This window comes from Salvia hispanica, unplaced genomic scaffold, assembly GCF_023119035.1.
Source record: "Salvia hispanica cultivar TCC Black 2014 unplaced genomic scaffold, UniMelb_Shisp_WGS_1.0 HiC_scaffold_702, whole genome shotgun sequence".
Classification (NCBI taxonomy): domain Eukaryota; kingdom Viridiplantae; phylum Streptophyta; class Magnoliopsida; order Lamiales; family Lamiaceae; genus Salvia; species Salvia hispanica.
In genome coordinates, this window is record NW_025952469.1 from 103,246 (window position 1) to 124,037 (window position 20,792).

General features: G+C 35.9%; 1 protein-coding gene, 1 long non-coding RNA gene and 3 pseudogenes across 2 annotated transcripts; 1 reads left to right on the forward strand and 4 right to left on the reverse strand.

Annotated features, from left to right (window-relative positions):
• Nucleotides 1-729: 729 nt before the first annotated feature.
• LOC125199838 lies at nucleotides 730-1,123 on the forward strand. The gene is made up of 2 exons (XR_007172635.1): nucleotides 730-836; nucleotides 920-1,123. It is a non-coding gene; the product is annotated as an uncharacterized LOC125199838 (long non-coding RNA).
• A 21-nt stretch (nucleotides 1,124-1,144) lies between these two features.
• On the reverse strand, nucleotides 1,145-2,795 carry LOC125199837 (annotated as a pseudogene).
• A 3,364-nt stretch (nucleotides 2,796-6,159) lies between these two features.
• On the reverse strand, nucleotides 6,160-12,649 carry LOC125199861 (annotated as a pseudogene).
• Nucleotides 12,650-14,138: 1,489 nt separating this feature from the next.
• Nucleotides 14,139-16,937, reverse strand: LOC125199849 (annotated as a pseudogene).
• Nucleotides 16,938-17,830: 893 nt separating this feature from the next.
• LOC125199856 (adrenodoxin-like protein 2, mitochondrial) lies at nucleotides 17,831-20,792 on the reverse strand. The gene is made up of 7 exons (XM_048097721.1): nucleotides 20,590-20,792; nucleotides 20,063-20,124; nucleotides 19,131-19,198; nucleotides 18,606-18,712; nucleotides 18,414-18,463; nucleotides 18,244-18,326; nucleotides 17,831-18,175 (listed from the first exon to the last, which is right to left on the reverse strand). The coding sequence occupies exons 1-7, from the start codon at nucleotides 20,777-20,779 to the stop codon at nucleotides 18,097-18,099; spliced, it is 639 nt and encodes a 212-aa protein (XP_047953678.1). The 5' UTR covers nucleotides 20,780-20,792; the 3' UTR covers nucleotides 17,831-18,096.

Below are 20,792 nucleotides of genomic sequence, written 5' to 3' on the forward strand. Positions count from 1 at the left end.
GGTTTTTTACAGGTATGTGTGTGTTCTATATTTATTTTGTTGTGAATTTAAGTTTTAATAATTTATAATTTGTTTTTTTAATTAGGGGGATTCATGGGGGCATTGGCGGGAAAGCAAGCAATGTAAATTTTTTTCCCATCTAGTTGCTTACTCATTTTGTTAGTAAAACGTTTTAAATAATTTTTTTGTTCGGGTGTGGCTCTCAGAGGGGTTCTGGTGTAAAAAGGGCCAATTTTGACATATTTGGAAAAAATTCTACACCAATTATTTGGTTTCCCCATGGTAATAAAATTTTAAAAATTATGAGACACTTCTTTTTTTGATTTTATCTAAATTTTTTTTTGTCACCAAATCAAAAACTTTGCTTTTTAATTTAAAACCCTCTTTTTATACACCCGCCCGGGTTCTTTTATAGTAGGGTTGGTCGTTTGCATCTCTCTATAGGAGTAAATTATAACTATTATTTAAACTATTTACATCAGTATCTCCAAAGTTTTTTTCATAATAAAAAGGGATTTTATTATTGGTTAGAGGGAAAAAGTTTTTGAACCCAATTCTTTTTTATATCTCAAAAGTTGTTTGACCTTTACACGGAAAATTCATCATGTTGACCGAGCGCCCTACCCCATACCTTTGTGCTTGTGCTAGTTTCTTTGGGCCCTCCAAGACTTTAATGGTTTTTAAGTTTTGATTTGTTTGTGATAAAAATATTATTATTTGGGGCCATGAAACAGGGGACCAAGACTTCTTGAAGGAGTACGGGACCGAGCTACTCGACTCGTTCGTTGATCCCGTGGTGATTCGTCATCCCAAGGGCCATACCATACCGAGATTCGGTAACAACCTAAACCACAATATATTTACTTGAAGAGACGTCTTACCAATTGAGTTGTGCAAGCGCGTTTGTTTTGTTGTCCAGATGAGGAAGGTTTGAAGAGCATGCTAAGTTTTCTTGAGAGGATGCGGAAGGAAGTTATTGAAGAAAAACAAGAAATTATTTTACAAAATGAAGGTGTTGAAGAGTGTTTAATATGAGAGCCATAGCCTATTTAAACTAGTTATTTAGTACAATTATTATTATCCCTTTAAGGCAATAACACACATATTTCAAATTTTAAAATAAGTAATTCTCAGCAGAAATCACTAAAGCTGAATTCAATTTCTATATGTATTTAAACATTATCTTGTATATTACACTATAACTATACATCAAATAATTTTTAGAAAATATATTTCTAAGCAATTTGAGCTATTTCAAGCAAGATCTTATGTAAAGCTTGAGGCTTTGAGAAGAAAGGGCAGTGATCACTGCCTTTGATCTTGAAAACTCCTTCTGGAGGGTTTTCCTTACCAGCTTTTCTTGGACGTCGGGCGAAAGGGCATTATCGTCCAACGTTTGACGTAGAATCGCCTGCCTGTCCCATATTTCTCGGCTGATAGAGACAGCTTCTCCATCATTGGACCAAGAGGGATAGGCCTCATGGAAACCATTGCCAAAGCAACATCCTAAAGCAAGAAGACGAAATGTCAATTAAGCGACGAAATATCAGTTTATGTCTCGATATTTAATAATTTACCCCTTCGTCCTGTTCAGAGCGAAACATTACACATTGTTGTTGGTTTAATAAGTGAGAGAAAATAAAGTAGTAGAGATAATGGTGTTTCGATTTTAGACTATAAGTAGTCAACCTTTCGATATTTCCATGAAAAATATTTTGAAGGTGCTATCTCCGGCACTAGAGATCTCACATAGCACGATGTGAGATTTGAAGTGCCGGAAACATCCTAGGGACGATATTGTGAAAATGTTGAAAAGTTGAGCATCAATTTGTGGTTTATTAAACATTGAGACATTGTTGAAAGCCTGGCATGTTAGCGCGGTTCAGCTTGCATCTAAACGAGAGCACTCGTTTTGCAGAACAAAACGCTAGCTTATAAAGGCACGAGGAATAAGGTCGTGAATACATTACGTAAAGTATGTGTAGGTTACCTTTGTAGGAGAATGGTTGAAATACAGCCCTTGTAGATGCTGCTTCTCGAACATGAATCCAGTGGGGGTTTGTCTTTACCGTTTCCGTATATTACAAATTTTGAATCGGTGAAAAGAGTTCCTCGGAACCGAGCTGCGCGAGAACAAAATATAGTTACGCACGAAGCTTCACATCATAACCACTTTGTAAAAGAAAACATGAGTATCATTTACCGGCTAAAAATATGCGCGTTTTTTCATAAACGTCTAACACTTTGAAAGTGCAAGACATTTCTGAAAAACGCGCATACTGGCTAGAACATGATATTTTCCTACTCAAAAAGTACCTCTTCAGCAAACACATCGAAGGTCTCTGCCCGTCCGCTATCATTGTGCCACAGAGGTAAATGGCTTTTGAGATCTTGTCGGGAAGGTGCTCTAGCGTAGGAGATGCAAGCGCCTCCGCTACTGTGGCCGACTAATATCACCTACAAAGATGCGTCGTGTCAGAAAATATCTGGCTCGAGAGACATTGCCTAGAGAGACTGCATTCTGAGGCTGTTTATTATACCTTTTCGTCTTCGGGCAAATTCTGCAGAAAATCGATCAAAGGCTTGGAGTACTCTGCTAGGGTCGTAACATTCTTGGCATCCGTTGTCTCGATTCCACATCCAGCTAGATCCAAGGCAACTGGAAGCAGTCCGGATTCCTCAAGCAGAGCAATGCTTTTATACCAACACCAAGCTCCGAATCCTTCACCGTGCACCAAAACAAACTTCTTCGTCTTGATATTCTCCAAAAACTCCGGCAACTGTTAAAACAGCATACGTTTTATAACGAACGAAACTGATACATGATAATCACGTAATTTGGTAAAGAAATGAGCGATTGCAATCCCTTTGCTCAACTACGAGTTCTCCTCCCAATCGAGGCTTTGTTTTCGTATGATAATTCAAGCCCTCCTTTCTTGAAAAGAAAAACTACCAATTATAAGCATCCGGCATCACACACTAAGAGTGAACGTAAAGCTAGCAACCTAATCCGTGGAAACGAGGCTTAGTTCGATGAGCGTTATAGCATCTACTATATCAAGAAACATCAATGAACCCAAATACAGAAATTGTTCCTAAAACCAACTTTCATTTGCATCAAACATCTAAAGAAAAGATTTTAACTTTTTCAAAATAAGTCCCATCAACATTCTAATCTTTGAGTCAATGTTTTCCCCAAATTTCGATTCAGGGTTTTAGTTTTGACACACAGTTAAACACCCCATTTCCTAACACAATCTATTATCTGCATCAAGAATCAATTAAAAATACTAGCTTAATTAGAAAATAAAAGATTTACTTTCCTAAACAAAAAAGTCCAACACTTTTCAAGAAAATGATCACACTTTTCCATCAATAAAGTAATCCACAAAAAGCAATTCATACCACTCAAATCAATAATTAAACTACTCAACACACACAAGCACAAAATCAAACCTTTTTCCCCAATTCAGATCCTAACCATACACCAACAAAATCAAGCAAAAGTGCAAAATTTACCGGCTTAGCATCAGTGGTAGCAAAGGGTCGGCCAAAGTGGCGGCGCGGCGGCGGGAGGTGGATCCGAGACGGCGGGACATGGAGCCATTGTCAAATCTCTGAGAGAGCTGATGCTGGTGAATCGCCATAGCTAGAGCTTGCTTGTGGAGCAATTCTTCATCGATTGAACTCCTCCTCCTTGAAAGACTGCCCTTTTGCTTCTTGATCCAATCCCACCGTTCTTGGTATCTTTCTTGCTCATGCAAATAAATTTATTCCCCATTTCTCAGCTGCAAAAATTGAAAAAGATTGGATTTTTATTTAAGCAGAACTGTTGGGAAGGATTGCATTTGAGAAATAGTAGGCGGCGGCGCCGGTGGTGGTGGTTTGGGATTAATTTATTGCGGCGAGAAAAGGATGAAATTTTGTAGGGAAGAGAGACAAAGACAAAACAAAACAAACTCAACTGAAAATGTAAGCAACCAAATAAACCAATTTACTACAACAAATATTTCTCTTAATTTTTTGTATTTCGTCTCAACTCATTTATTGTCTATTTGTCTTCTCTAGGTATTTTTGCTAGTAATTTTTTATTGGCACTCCTTTGATTTGATGTTTCATGTCAAAGAAATACTCCATTGTTTAAAACTTTAAAAATTACAATAACTAAGTGATAAAGAACATAATTCAATATTTTAACATTCATATCCAAAGCTATCAAAATTAATAAAATAATAGTAAAAAATGCGTTTCACTCAGAGTACACGCACTGAGCGTGTTGCGTTAGTTATGAATGTCATATTCATGACACCAATCGAGTTCAACTTTTTTCCATCCCATTTATCATTGTATTACCACTCTTATAATTTTTGTAATGATTGACAACTTAGTCAAAGAAGAGTTATTATTTCGTGGCCCAATAATTAATCTCGTTATACAGGTGTACTTTTTCTTAGGATTATCAAAATTTGTGTTTGATTAATTGGAAAGAAAAAATAATTAATAGAGCATAATATAGATCACTATCAATTTGTGCTTAGAGATTTATTGGTAAGAAAAATAATTAATACAATAGGGCATAATATAGATTATAGATCACTATCAGTTTGTGCTTGGAGACAATGAAAATGAAAATGATCCAATGTAATGTTTATACTTTATACGTTCTAAAAAATGGTGTCATTTTTTCTAATTAATGGAGCATAATATAGATCACTATCAAATTGTGCTTAGAGGGAATGAAATGAAAATGGTCCATTTATTGTTTATACCGCTGAAAAATTGTGTCATTTTTCTAATTTTTCAATCTATCAAAATGAGTCTCGTTTATATTTATATAGACTTTTACATTATTTTTTTTTTCCATCTTATATTTATTCTTATTTTATCTCTCATATTTTATTAAATATTATGCATTAAAACTTGTGTACGTTCAGCATATGAGGCTACTTTTTATGGTTGGAGGATGTAGTATTTATTTTACTTCACAGATCCTCATTTGTCCTCATAATGCTTCTTGTACATGTTTAAGTCAATGGTTATTTCTTGGAAACAAACTTTCAACATTTTCGATTTATCTCCCATACCGTTTGAATGGAAGAAGCCGAAGAAGGTAATTTGTCTATCGATTTACTAATTTTTCTTTGATAGATTTTGTATTTAATACCCTACCCTTTTTAAATTCAGGCATGACTATTAATTTGTATATTTAAATTCAAAAATTTAAAGTTCGGAAGTAAAATAAGAAATGTTGAAAGTTTATTTATAAAAATTAATAACCCTTAAATTAATTAAGTCTAGATAGCACAGGCTTTTCACTTAGAAATGGATAAAACAGAAACTTTTTCAGAAAATAATACTAATAATAAAATATTTTTATCCATGCTAAATTATAATTTGAATATTTTAGTGCAGTCTATTTGTAAACAAGCAATACATCTAAAGCTTTATTTAGGCCAACAAAAATCTTTGGATACAATCTTAATATCATATTTTTAATTGCACAAAAATCGTATTAAACATATAATACTACTTATTATATTTAATAAGTGAAAGTGAACTGGATTATTCCAAAATTATTTAGAACTCAAGATGACAGCTGCATGTTAGAGGCATTCATAATCATAAATTCAGAATGCACTCCATATTCTCCATTACATAAGCATCACAATAATTTCAAAGTAAAACTACTAGTATTATTCAGCAACAATTAGTACTATTTCATAACCACTAACTACTAGTATTATTCAGCAACAATTAGTACTATTTCATAACCACTACAGATTTTGTATTGATCGTGTTTACTTACATGCCATGGAATTTTATGTCCTCTACTTTAGTAACGGATTACAAAATGGCTTTAATATGAAAAGAATCCTAGTACATCCCAAAAAATTGCAAATATGCACGAAATAAAATTTTCAATCTCGGAAAGATGAGTTGGACCATTGTCTATACAGCCGGACAAACTTCCACCATTCTAGCTCATCTTTCCGAGAGGCGAAAATCTTGCATAGTTTTAAATCCATGTCAATTTTGCAACTCGATGAAAAAATTATCATAAAATAAAATGACAAAATCAAAACATGATAACAAACATAAGAAAAGCTGAAAATACAGAGATTCATGAGAAATGAAACATAAAATATCTTTTCATCAAAAATTCTACAAAACAATTTATCTCCCAAGTACATATATTTACACAAAAGAGTAGCAAGTATTGAAATACGCATTGCACCTAAATCTGAAGACAACATGCTAAAGATGCAGAATCCGAAAACAGTAAAAGATGGTGAAACTTGCAAGCTTACGATATCATGTACAGCTGACGGCAGCGAGAAGACTAATGCTCTGGTTAGCATCTTTCAAAAATTTTGTAGAGTTTCTCCAATGATGCCACCTGGAACATCAACAAATTTTACTTTAAAAACGGGAACTTGGGATATAGTCATTGAAAGTACAAATTGGGCAAAGGCGGAAACGGATTCACAAGGTTGAGTACCTTGACAAAAGTTCCATCTGTAGCCATTGATGTAGGAGGCTTGAGGAAGAGCCTCATGGAGGAAACAAAACATGCTGAATCGACCATTCGCGCTGAGACCAAGCTCTTTCAGCCTCCAAAAATAGATCTTGCTCAATTTGTTCTTCTGGTATGTCATCTGGTTACCAAAGGCACATACGTTTTATACTTCAGAAAATCAGAAACATGCAACTGAAAGAGGAAAATATGTAGCATATTCACGAATAAACTATGTAATGTGCTCAACTAGAGATCATAATATAAATCCATAATTAGCCTTTTTCCTTTTAGAATACAAAGCCCAGCAGACTCAAGTCATATGATATGAAATTCAATATGCAATGGCTCTGCAGACTTACCAGCACTGTGTGACGTACTTCCTTCTACAGGATCTCCAGAAGGAGATCTTTTATAAAATTGTGAGCTCTCACCTGATGGATTTGGCAACAAAGGGGATGGAAGGCATAGAAGTTCGCAATAGCTGCAGCGATTGTTTGAAAACAGTCCTTCTCATCATCCCAATTAACCTGTTAAACAAGAAATATTAATAAATGATGTATTGTAAGATAATACTATATGGAGTTCCTTGAAGCTAGGCCTCTATGTAACACCATAGACTAAAATTGTCAAAATGAGGTGAGAATAGCATTAAAGGCTCAAGTAGATAAGTGTTGTCAAAGGGACTACATAATGGAAAACCTAAACCAGCAATTGAATAATAAAATTAGTTTGTCTTGACGGTAATAAAAATCAGCTATATCAGGAGAGGATATTTTTTCTAAAAATGTGAAGCTTACATCATTGCCCAAACAAAGAATAAGCTCTGGAACACGATCCATATCAGGTGTGTATTGGTCAAGTACAATGGGCAGCCGGGACAAATTACCATCCGGTCAATATGAATGCCAAAGTATTCCTCCAACATCTCAGTTTTCTCCTTGATCACATTAGTATTCATCTAGCAACAAAACACAACAGAAGTCAGAAGGAGAAGAATGACAAGTGGAACATATATGAAATGAATCCACGGACATATCTTAAGCATGTTGCAAGAATTGCTAAAAGCTGTCATTTCATGCATAGCCATTGCAGCAGTTAATCACAATACGAATCCCCAGAAGTTTCCCCAAGATTAACAACAGAATGAGTGTATTTAAGACTAGGAAAAATCAAAATCATGCTAACAATCCCTAAACATTATAGAAAGGACCGTCAGCATTAAGAAAGTTACTTCTGCTATCTTTTCTTTCAGGTTTTCATGTTCAATGCCTTCAGGTTCCAACTCGTCCTCCTTTAGAGCCAGCATTACTAATTCCCGTAGAGGAGCGGGAACACTCAATTGAATTGCGCTAAAATGTGCAAATCGACGTAAAACTTGCTGGTACATGAGCTCTTTGCTGCCAAAGCATCAAGAAGAAAGAAAACTTATCAGATAACTCAGACAACCAAGAAAAATTGATAAATACAGTAATATGAAGCAGGACTGACATTGAAAACTGCATGATGTAAAGCTATATTCATGGATCAGAAAGAAGAAGACAGTCCTAGTTTACATAGATCTCATCTGCTAGAAAATTTTACTTCAAAATTCCAAAAATATCTGAAGGTCACTCAATAGCTACATAATCACTTGCAGAAGTCACAAACCAATAAAGAATATTCTCATAATAGTTTGAGCCACATGCAATGTTTCATAAGATACAAAATCCACTACTTCTCTACCCTCGTCATACACTCCCAAGCCTGCAACAGAAAAACTTCTACCTCAAGTTGACCACATTAGCTAGATACAGATGAGTGTTGTGTGCAGCAGAGCAAAAACATCGTCTGCCATCCCAAGGTACGTGCAGTGTCCAACAAGGTCCAGCAACTCTATAAGATCACAAGTCAGCACACATCATTGACAAATTCATCAAAAATGGTTCTCAATCAATAAAGGCATGACTTAACCAGTGTGGCAGCTAGAGTCAATCTCTCTGATAAGTTCCTGAATGCTAGTAAGGTCTGCAGTCTCCCTGGAGTTCCTCCTTTCTTTGATTGAAGACCTGCAGTTGAGAAATGAGTAAGGATGGGAGTCTGAGAGAAACCAAAGGCTACAGGCTTGGACTTTATGCGATGATTTCCTTTTATCAGAATGTAAAAGTAATGACTATAATAATCGCATTGCTAATTGCAGAAGATGCATGACAAATTTCGTCCCACATCAATCGTTGCAGAGAAATAACTGTCACAAACCCAAAAGGTCATAGGCAATATAATTTCATGATCTATTCCAAGAATCATCAATCCAGCAATTATCCGTATGATCTGCTGTTTACCCTACAACCATTAGATACTGTTTCTTCATGATCGAAAACCTGTTATAGATGTATGTACTTCAGGAGTAGTCGTCTTCTACCTCATGGAGGCCAAGCAAGAACTTCGTTGCAGTTGACTAGACTGTGTGCTCTGCAGGTATGCATCCAACCTTCCTGCAGGATCCTGGGAATCCATCCTTACCATTTTGTGCACGGGAACTTTTTGTGGCTTTGTTCCTAGAAAGTTTACAAATGAAGACTAAAGATTTAAAAGGAAAAGGTCGACAACAACATATTCTGGATTCGCAAAAAGGCTGAGAGGAGAGCTTTTGCTTACCAAAAGACGAGGGAGGAGTTGAGGCAGCCTTGCTCGTAGAAACTGAATTATCTAAAGGATCCACTTTCTGCCTCAGAGAAAAGGAGGATTTTAAAGGAAAGCCAGACAACGGTTTGTGACATCAAGCAGCAATATAAACAGTATGCTCATACTAAGAAGACGTGAAACAGAACCATACAAAAAAGTTTCACCTGAAAGTTAGTTGAGTGCGAATTTTAGTTTCAGAATGCTCAGAAAATTACTACGCCAAAATAACAATGAAAAAAGCTGAAGGTACAGACAAATCTACAAGGATATATAAGAAATCAAGCTTGTGCGGTACATTTGTTTAGAGTACCTGTTCTCGAAATGTCCTCGACTCATTGGAATTCCTCAATTTTGACTCAATAGCAGATTGTATCTTCTCAATTATAATTTCTTGGTTCAGGAGGGTTACCTGTGCATACAACAGAAGAATAGAAAATAAGTATAATAGAAAGTGCACCAAGGTGTTTTAGTTAGCTTCTAGACCTCATTCAATAAAGTGTTGTGTGTACCTCTCTTAGTTGGGTGCACATTTACATCAACGTGTTCAGGTGGCAACTTGATTGACATGTAGATGAAAGGTTTGGATGCCTTTGGCAATGTAGCAGCATAAACAATCTCGATTGCTCTCTTTAGAGAACCACACTCCACGAGTCTATCTGAAATAGGGAATGTAGCATGAGGAAGCGGGAGAAACCAAAAATGTCGCTCAAATTTGAGCACTCCAATGTAAGAATTTTCGACTGACATAATTAAGTGCTTCAAAACCAGAAAGCAAGGAGCAAAAGTAAGTTTCAACAATACTGGCAGACATATGAGAGATTAAGGAAGCTACATACAAAGGAGCCATTTGCTGCAAACAGACGCACCACACAAACATCAAGTTATATTCATTTAATAGCTAAAACTGCAATAACTAAGCAACAACTCTGATCTTAAAATGAGGAAAATATATAGGATAACAGTACAGTACTAACTATATCCCTATGTATTAGGAAGTAAAAAAACCCAAACCCTTGATGAATAGCACCATAGCTATCTTCTTTGCGATGTAGTTAGAATTAGAAATAAATCCATCCATCTTGAAACTTGAACTCGATGGATCATCAGAGACTTCTATCTTCAAAAGGTTTTGTGCAACTGATACCCCATAGACAGATCTGATTGCGTCAAGCCTCGAGGATTTAGAAGCTGATTGAACATCTGCTCTAGCAGCTCCATGCTAAGAGAAACATACATCTCAGATTCTTGTACAGAAACAGACAGAGTGGAAGTGAACCTAGTCAGTGGACAAACCTTTCTGCAAGAGAAGCTTATGCTCGTGTGATGGATGGCAAACCGGCAAATTAAATCGACTATCTTTGGGTAGTCATCAGCGGAATTCTGAAGTGTTTTCTTCCTAGCAGCCATGTTATAAAACAAATTCTCTATCTGCCAAAGAGAAGCATATCATGAAAAAGCAATCATGGTCATCAAAAGGAATATTAAGTTTTAGCAAACACAGACGGATGTTCACTTTGTAAGAGGCCACTCAGATACATACAAGTAAACTATGCTAAGTCAAGCACCATGTTCATTCAATTTTGATTGGATTATTTTCTCTCTTGGCTTGACTTATAAATTTTTTTGTTTTAATATATTCAGCCCCGGAATCCAAATTTGTTTTTAGCACTCAAGTTTAGAAAAAGCATGTGATCAAAGTAAGATGCATACCATAATTTGAGTGCCTTTAACAGCTGCACATGCTTTTGGTTCACACCCCATCACACCATCTTTATAAGTTGCCCTATCAAATGAGGGTGCACAAGAGAATAAATTAATAAATAAGAATTAAGTTTATGCTATACAAGCTTAAATCTTGAAAAGTATACGGAAAGAAAAAGAAAAAAATCCAAAAGTTAAAAGAACTAGTATACAAAAATAGAAACCAAAACATGAGCACTTGTTTGGGGAAATCCTAGAGAGCGTTGGATATAACAGGAGCTGAGATCAGATATAAACTTCCAAACCTAAAAATAATAGGTAAAGCCACAACAGAAATGAGAGTATGATGAAAGTTAGGACATTGGTAAGATGAGAAGAAGATAAGCTTAGATGAGCATAGATAATAAAAATAAAAGACATTGTTCTTCTTTATAAAAAGCAAATGTTACAGCTCCCATTGGTAATATAACTTTAAAAAATTGAAGATTTAATAGAAGAAGTTGCATGAAGGAATCCTCACCTAAGTGCTAAATAAAAGAGTGCATTTCCAATGAAAACTACATTATAACTTTATAAGAAGCATGCGAACTACTTTAGGCTTCCCTAAATTGAACATAGTGCCAAATTGCATAAAGAAGTAGAAAAAGGTCAGCCATCAATACCTGTATCCATGTAATTGATCTTTAGTTATGGTGGTAACTGTCACATGACCAACATACGTCATACTTGCTAACGCCTCGCCTCTAAATCCCATGGATTTGATAGATTGTAAGTCCTCATATTTACTCAGTTTAGAGGTTGTATGCCTTTCACATAAAATTGGAAGATCTTCATACTACACGCAAATAGAAACAATCAGAAAATTAAACACAACAAATGAAATCTTAATATATCACTACAAGTTGTAGCAGCATATAGTAATACACATTCCTAGCATATAAAACGCACGAAGCCTTTCATCAACAGAACAGGCAAGTGATGCGTTCAAAATTTTCTGCTATCAGAAAGATTCAAATATTTATAATGTATATCATAACATCATGTCAACATGATACTCAACCACCACAAGACAAGTCTCTTCTCTCATCTACAACCGCACAGATCGAACTAGAGGAGCTCGATCGTGTTGCAGCCTGCTTCAAGCTTGGACTAGCTCCACATATTTTTTAGAATTTCATTCTTTTGCCGAGGTGTTATTTTTCCAATTCATGCTATTTAATTAGCATATCACAGCGTACTAACCAAATTACATAGTCCTACAAAATCAAACTTGAAATGAGCAATATACATGACAAAAAAATCCTCATTTCCCCAATTTCATCACAACATCTAAAACTCCAACATCCAAAACAAGAACAACTGTAAACTAACACAACACGCACTACACATAGAGACGCCAACTACACGCACTGAGCACGCAATTAAGACTGCGCAGGAAAGGGGGAAAAAGTGAGAAAGGATCTACTCGAATTCCATGACCGTCGTCGGAGACTTGGATGAGTTTGAGGCCACCGTCTTTCACCACCACGGTGATGGAAGTTGAGCCGGCGTCGATGCTGTTCTCGATGAGCTCCTTAACGGCGGAGACCGGCCGTTGGATGACCTCACCGGCGGCGATTCTGTTGACCACCTCCTCGTCCAAGCGTCGGATTACCGGCGGCTCCCTTTGAAGTGGACTGGGCGTGCATTCTTCCAACTCCATTTTTGAAATCGAAGATGAGATTTTGGTTATGAAATTAGGGATTTGGCGCCAAATGAGCTAATGTCAGGAGTTGCGCTTATATAGTTGTGAAATTGGGTGCCTTTTTCAATCAATGAGTGAAATAAAATAAATTCCTCGGTTAATTCATAAGCTTTATGGAATTGTATAATGAAATGATAGATAGTGTACTACTACTTGATTAGTGAAAAAATATCTCATATAGTAGTATTAAAATGATGGACCCTAGTATTATATTGGAGATGTTAAAAGAAAATTTGCACTTTTTGTGGACTTTAAAAATATACTCGATCCGTACTTAATAAATGCCACACTTTTTTTTTAGTTTGTCCATAAAAGATGTCAAATTTTTTTGAAAAAAATCTCACATTAATATAAATATAGTATTTTCTCTCCATTTAACACACAAAACATCCTAAAATCTCGTGTCATTTTCCAAGATGACATCTACTCCTCCATCCCAATTTAGGAGTTAGAATTAGTTATGGACGAGGTTTAAGAATTTGAGTGATAGTGTAATAAATATAGTAAGATAGTGAAGATAATAAATGAAATGAGTTTGTGAAAGTGAGATGTTTGACTTTTAAAAGATGATTTATATATATATATATATATATTTTTTATGTAGATAATGACATTTGGATGTAATTTTGATTAATAATGGGATAAAATTTTATGTCCAAATATGGAAAATTTAAATGTGACTCTAAACTGACGGATTTTTATAAATAAAATGTGACCATTAAACTGGGATGGAGGGAAGTATATGGAACTGAAGAAGTACTATTTACAAAAATTTAGTCGAGATTAGGCGGCATTTTGACACGACACGATAACACGACACGAACCAGACGAAATTAATGGGTTTGGTCGAAGTTTATAGTGTTCGTGTCCTTATCGGGTCGACCGATTAAGGACACGAAAATTTCGTGTCGTGTTCGTGTCGTGTTCGTGGTTCGTGTTATCCGTTAACAATGCGTGTTCGTGTCGTATTCGTGTTATCCGTTAACACATAATATTTTAATATTATTATTCTTATTAACACATAATATTTTAATATTATTATTCTTATTATTTTCATTTTTCAATACTTATTTTCGTGTCATTAATGGGTTCGTGTCGTGTTGACCGAAACGGTTCGTGTCGTAATGGGTTCGTGTCGTTAATGGGTTCGTGTCGTGTTCGTGTCTCGAGGGTAGCGGATCGTGTTCTGTTCGTGTTTGAGGTTTTCTTATTGGTCGTGTTCGTGTTTGTTGTTATCGTGTTCGTATCGTTATCGTGTCGACACGATAACGACCCGACACGCACGATTTGCCACCCCTAGTCGAGATATGTGTCGTGTAGCAATAAAAACCATCAAATGAGATTAACATAATTGTTTCTCATAAGAAAGAAAAAGGAAATAAGTGTACGCTATGAAAATGATAATTTTAATAATTTGTCATTTTCATTTAAAAGATATACTATTACCGATAAAATGATGGTATATTTTGATGCATTTTTCACACTTCACCTTATCAAATTCATCACACAAACACAAACAAAAAGTTTCCTCTTAAAATCTACAACAGCTTAGCTTTGAATAAGTACTTCGTTTTACAAGAAAAATACTAGTGCTTTGCACAAATAGTGGGAGGATCACATTTTGCAGCAATGCATAGAGAGTTGAGCATATATTTCTAAAACTAAGTAACCAACTGGCTGAAGACGTTGCCTACGACGACCGCTTCCGATCATCATCATCCTCCTCGTCTGAATCGCCGCTCTCCCGAATCGCGGATTTTTTTCCTGTAAACGAAAAAAAAATGGTGGAGTGTGAATAATCATGAAGAAATATGGCCAAGTCGCTTCCGGTCATCAATCAACAGAACCGTGAAGCGAAACAAAATTCCCGTGCGTTGCAATTTCTAAATTTTGACTTCAAGAAAGCAAATTTCTACAATTGAAAAATTCCAGTAAATTGAAAAAAATGTCCAGTTAGGGCTAACGCCTCTCCTTATCACTGCAGCTTAGGCAATAAGGACATGAGAAATCGATGCCTACACTTAGATATATGTCGGTCCTCTACGGGTGTGATCCTAAAGACATTATATAGAAATCAAGGACCTCAAACAACTAAAAGTGGCTTCACATACAGATGCTTATGTACAGAGCAGCAGGGTGGGTGGAAGAAATCAGAACTGAAGTGGTCGATTTGAAAGGTAAGTAAACAACTAAAATTAGCTTCACATATGATTCTTGTATAACCATCAGAAACTTACAGGTCTGGGTTCATTATCTGGATTTCTCCGATAACGAAGTCTGACTTTCTCCTTTGAAAATCTGACCCACGGCGGTCATCTTCTCTATGTCGCTGCGTGGGTAATCTGTTTTTCCAAAGAAAGTCATCGGATTAGTGAGTTCCATGAGAAGAATCACAAGGCTAACCTAAATGAGAATAATACCTCTGCCACGGTAGGAGCCCCTTGACCGTAGTTTCCACCTTGCCTACCATCTACAAGAGTAGAAAGTCAACGACAAAAATGAAGCAGTGTAAATACCTAAGCCAACATGTGTTAATAACTTAATATTTTTACCTATATAAGTAAAGATAATTTATCTATTCATTTATTCAACTAACAGCAATAAATTAATAGCCCCTCATCGGTGATAAAAACAAAAGGCTTACAGACCAAAGAAAGAAAAAAAGCAAAACTACAAAAAAACACATTTAGATATCCCTAAACAATAGTATGTAAGATTGTTTGTTAATGTATTCAGCAAGATTATCAACCTTTGGCAATTGACAAATAGACACGTGGCCTCAATAATATTAGAAGAGCTCAAAGGTCACTCATAGAAACAGAAATTCAAGTGACAAGTTCTAGTCTTCAAGAGCGACATGCAGAAAATGCAAGGCTAAAGGTGTTTAGTGACTTACAGTTTGGTTGCATGACAGGTGCAAATGAATCTAGCGATCCAGCACCATAATCGACTAACTGCCTCTGGGCTTCCAACTCTTTCTGGACTATTTTTCCATAACCACCTCTACGTATGACAGTTAAGGAATCGATATTTAGGTAGCTTTATTATACTTAGAAACTAATGCACTTCTAGATACATGAGGATATATACTAGAGTCCATATCACACGGACAGGCAAAGAACAACAAAACAGTAAACTTGAACAAATTCAATTGTGTAATTATAAAATGGCCTGAAAAGGATATCTGGATCGTAGTCTGTACGATATTCATCCCGCACCTGATACAGAACATCAAAGTTAATCATTGCTAGATTAGCAAGGAGAAACAGAACTATAGATGCCTCACCTGCCCACCACTCCGCCCACGTCCCCATTGCCTGCCTTCTTGAAACCCCCAATCAAAGTCAACACGAATAGGACGGTCATCGAGAATAGTCCCGCTGATATATTTCACAGTATCTTCAGCATCTTCTCTGGAGTAGTACCTAATATGTATCAAACTCCATAATGAGTGGATGAGTGATTGAGAAATATTTTGGTTTTTGTTGCTAATTTCAAGATTATGAGCATTAGAAACATAAAGCACTCAGCTACCGACAAAGACGAGATCAAATATAATTTCAGATAACATGAAAATACTCGAGGACAATACAAGATGCCACGGTGTCGAGCTAGAAACTTTAGCTAACTAAATCACTTAAAAGCCACTATTATCCGTTAGCCTCTAATTGACAACAAACCAATGCTCGTCGCAAACCAATCTATAACGCTTACATTACGAAGCAGAATCCGCAAGGAGTCTTGCTGTTCTTATCCAAACCCATGACCATCTTCTTTATCTCCCCCGCCGAGAGAACAGCTCGTAAACCTGCTCCTCCGTCGTGTAAAACGACATATTGCCCACGTAGACGGTGGTCGAGGTCAGTAGTGCCTCCTCGTACTCTTCCTGCGTCCCGGAAAACCTTCTGTCCCTATACGCCGACAATTTGGTCGGATCCTAAGCAAGAAAATTCAGTAAACAAAATACGACTATCTCATTTCATCAAAAAACAAGCTCAAATGCATAAATTCAGTATTTTCTTATAGCAGTCAGCTCAAATTACTCTCCCATTTACCTAGGTTAGCTGAAAACAGAATACGAATGCGGAAGCAAAAGTGAAGTCAACAATTCGCATTTAAATCGATTACTTCTAATCCGAATTCAAACAAATAAGAATGAAAACTCATACTAGAATTTACCTTGAAAAGTGAGGCCATCGGAGACTCCCACCAGAAAATTTTGATTTTTCACAGAAAAAAATTGGGAGGAAACGAAGCCCTAATGAAAGAAAATGCTAATTGAAATTGAAATAGAATAAATGGGCCGGGCTTTTTGTATTCGGGCCGAATGTTATTTACATCGGGCCATGAATTTGGACATTAATTAGTAGATGTCACGCTTAGAGATGACAATGGATTTTGGAAATGTTATTTTGTTGTTAAATGGTAAAAAAATATAATTTTATAATTGACGTGAAAAAATTTTTTCTAAAAAAGAAATATGACATCTTTTGTGAGATAACTAGAAAGAAAAATGTGACATCTGGAGGGATTATGTAAAAATATGACTTGATTATTCAAATCTAAAATCTTCTACTATCAGTTTTCAATAGTATATTTTTTTTATGCTCTGATCTTCTTTTTAGTTTACAACATGATAAACTGGTCGAGCCGTTTAAGTCTGCTAGAAAATTATCCAACCGAAATCGATAAAAATAGAATTTTCTTTTCAGATAAAAATGAACTACCAAAGTTTTCAATCTCGTCTTTCTTGTGGAAATAAAGCAAAACTGAAGTCTAGAAAAAAGTGATAGTAGTATTAATTATCCGATCTACTCCCTTCATCCCACAAAGATAGTCCCACTTTGACCCGGCACAAGTTTTAAGAAATGTAATGAAAAGTGAGTTGAAAAAGTCAGTGGGATGTGAGTCCTACTTTTAAAGTATTAGTTTTATAATAAAATGTGAGTAGGAATGAGTTGATAGAATATAGGGTCCACTACCAAAAATGATAAAGGTGAAATGGAACAAACTTTGTAGGACAGAACGAAATGAAAAAATGGGACAATCTTTGTGGGACGGAGGGAGTAGTAATTTGGGTATGATCGAAAAAACGATAACAAAATGAATATTTTTTAAAAATAATTTCTTCATGCTATTAACTTAATTTTTTAATTATAAAAACAATAATTAGGATAACACATAACGTATATCAATTACTCGAATCATGCTATAATAACAATTATTAAGCACTACGAAATAAATAGCTCATACTACAACAGAATTTAGTGACTATTGGAATCCCAAACTACAAAAATGGAAGAATATTAGGCACAAAACCATCAGAGTATTGACTCATGGTTTTAAACGAATGGCAAAAAAAAAAAATTCTCCTTAGATAATCACAACTGCAAAAAATATGCTCCCGACTTCTTTCATCATCCGTATAGAACTTTACTTACAGATGGCTCAAGGACGCTTGGTACCTACATGATCATGAAGTAGCTGACGGAAGTGCTAGACGAAGTCCATCAAGTTCGCGTTTTGCAATTACTTGACAGCCTAGGCGAGACCTGAGGAAAAACATCATGCGTATAAGCTTCCAGAAAAGAATATGATCAGTATCAAGCAAACGACCTACGTTTTTGTGAGGCCAAATGCAAGATCTAACATGTCCAATTCCTCATCGACTGGATCTGGTAATTTATTATATTGGTCTTCATCCTGCCAAATACAACAAAAGTTATTTGGATAAGTGGATAAACATCTGAACTTTAGCTGTATCACTGGGCATTTTCGGGGGTAGCTTACCATGACGATAACATGGCAAGTGGAACAAGCCATCGTACCCTCACATGCTCCTGCAATCAATTGATGAGATGTAGACTTAATCACTTAGAAAAGAAAATATTAGGATGTAAACATAGTTGCAACAAATTCAACCTATCAACTATTGCTAGTTCACAAATTGCGATGCAGAACAGAAACAACTTGCAAATTCACCTTCAAGATCTATATCATTGTCATGAGCAGCTTCTAGCATTGAAAACCCCTCAGGGACACTGATATGCTTCTCCTCTCCGTCTTTGTCCACAAAAGTTACATTTATTCTGCAAGAGTCCACACAAATGCATCAGATAATAGTTATTATAAAAAATAAATCACGTGCCAACTTTTGACCTCTGATAACTTCTCCAAGTTAAGAGTTTTTGCCTAGTGAGTCACCAGTTCTGAAGTCAGGTTCTTTGCCGTTTCAATGGATATTATAGTCTCAAGCGAAATGATAATATAGTGTTCAGTATACTTTGCTTTTACTCTTTAAGTATGCTTTTCTCCCTTATAAAAACCTAAAGGGACATGACTCTCAGACAGAATTTTTCCCTTATTAGATAACTGCTTCTTTGCATCTCTCTCTCTCTCTAATAAAATGTAGATAAACCTTCAGCACCATGTCACCATGACTCACTCCCTGGGACATGACTTCCTTATCTTAAAGGGAAAAAAATTGAAAAGTTTCACAAAAATAACCTTTGTGGTTCTTCATCGCCTTCCTCTGAGTCGAGTTTGGCTGCAGATGTGCAAAACGATGCGTGGCTCTGAATACAGAAGAAGACAAACAGGTTAAAGCTACCCACATACATATAAGCAGGAGATACAACAAAAATGAGGGGAAAAGCAAAGCAAATACATCAAGTTACACGTTAGCATCAAAAGATAATAAGAGAGAATCATCATCTGCATGAGTGAGACAAAATAATAAGAATAGCACCATCCAATTTAAATACTTGTGTTAATCAAGAAGAAGAAAACAGAAAAACTGAATGAAGTTGCTAGTTCTGTAAATGTTCTTCATTGCGACTATTTCCCCCACTCACGGAAGAACTGAAAGTCGCTAAATCTCTAAATGTGGATTGTCTTTTTTCTTCCCCAAAGTCGGCCAAAGCTATAAAAAGCAAATACACATGCTTTTAAGTAGAAAGCACAGATACACTTGCATTTCCTGTAAGGACCTAGGTTAACAATGAATGTGTGGAAAGAGACTTCCAGAAAATCCAAACAAAACTCATGCACCTTAGATTTTGATAGAGATGCACCTGGATAACAGGTTTATAACTTTATATGAGGCACAAGGGTTGTTAATTGTGGGTTTATGTATTTGGCAAGGGCCTGACAGGAGTAGGTTATTAATAAGCATTTCTAAGCTAGATTAGGCTGTGGTATGGTATTTAGCTATGCTTACCTCTATCAGATTTGCTCTTTTATACTTAAAAAGATGGTATATCCATGAGCTTCAAATTTCCTAGCTACATTAGGATCTAGCATTTTTTTACCTTAATTATCAAACACCTATATTAGGTATCATATCTATTGGATACAAAAAAAAAAAAAATTCCAACTGTTTGACATCTGAATATACGCAAATGGAGTAGAGTTTTGCATTCCATGCATGGAAAACTAACCTGTGTTTTTAAATACTGATTATGAGCCATGGAGTTTGATAGCAGCGATGAAAATTTTCGAGCTGTTAAGAAGACGAGCAATGAGTCAACAGAATTTAGTGAAACAAAGGAAGCCTCATGAGGATTTGTCAGTAAAATTATTAGATGAAACTTTAAATTTTGTACCACACTAATACACTATCACTTCATATAAAAATTTGTAAGAGAAAAGATTGGAGTATATCATACTAGACCAGGATTCCTAGAATTCATTCACAGCACATTCAAGTTTTTGAGAAGTTTCTACCATAGACTATATATATCGCAGGAGAATAATAGAAACTACTATGTCTTATTTGATCATATATTGATGAATCTCATATATTGATCAGTAAACCTTTTATCATAAGTGTAATGATCTTAAGCAAAACTGCAATCGTTAACCACCTTTTCCCTAAACAGATGCATCTCGCATAGAAAGCTAAACAAATAATTATAAGAGCTAACTCTAAATTTCATCAATTTAACACAAAATATCTAGACCTGACCTGCAGACGAATCTCGAGGTCGGTAATGGAGAGCTTGCAGAGACCTGCTATATCGTTCTCGTCGGGATACGTATGGGACGACAGATTCAATAAGGTTGCGAACGAGCGGAAGGACGAGAGCAGCCCCGCGCCGGCACCGGACTCCGACCGGTCTCCGCCCAAGAGCGAGCCTTTCACTCCAACCGTCCATACTCTGTGAAATT

What these genes read in the sequence shown, in the direction of transcription:
- LOC125199856 (XM_048097721.1), bottom strand. Translation starts at nt 20,779, where the DNA reads ATGGACGGTTGGAGTGAAAGGCTCGCTCTTGGGCGGAGACCGGTCGGA. An exon ending in GGCGATGAAGAACCACAAAG is followed by an intron (nt 18,713 to 19,130) that starts GTTATTTTTGTG and finishes GGACTCTTGCAG; the next exon opens with AATAAATGTAACTTTTGTGG. An exon ending in CTTGCCATGTTATCGTCATG is followed by an intron (nt 18,327 to 18,413) that starts GTAAGCTACCCC and finishes TGTATTTGGCAG; the next exon opens with GATGAAGACCAATATAATAA.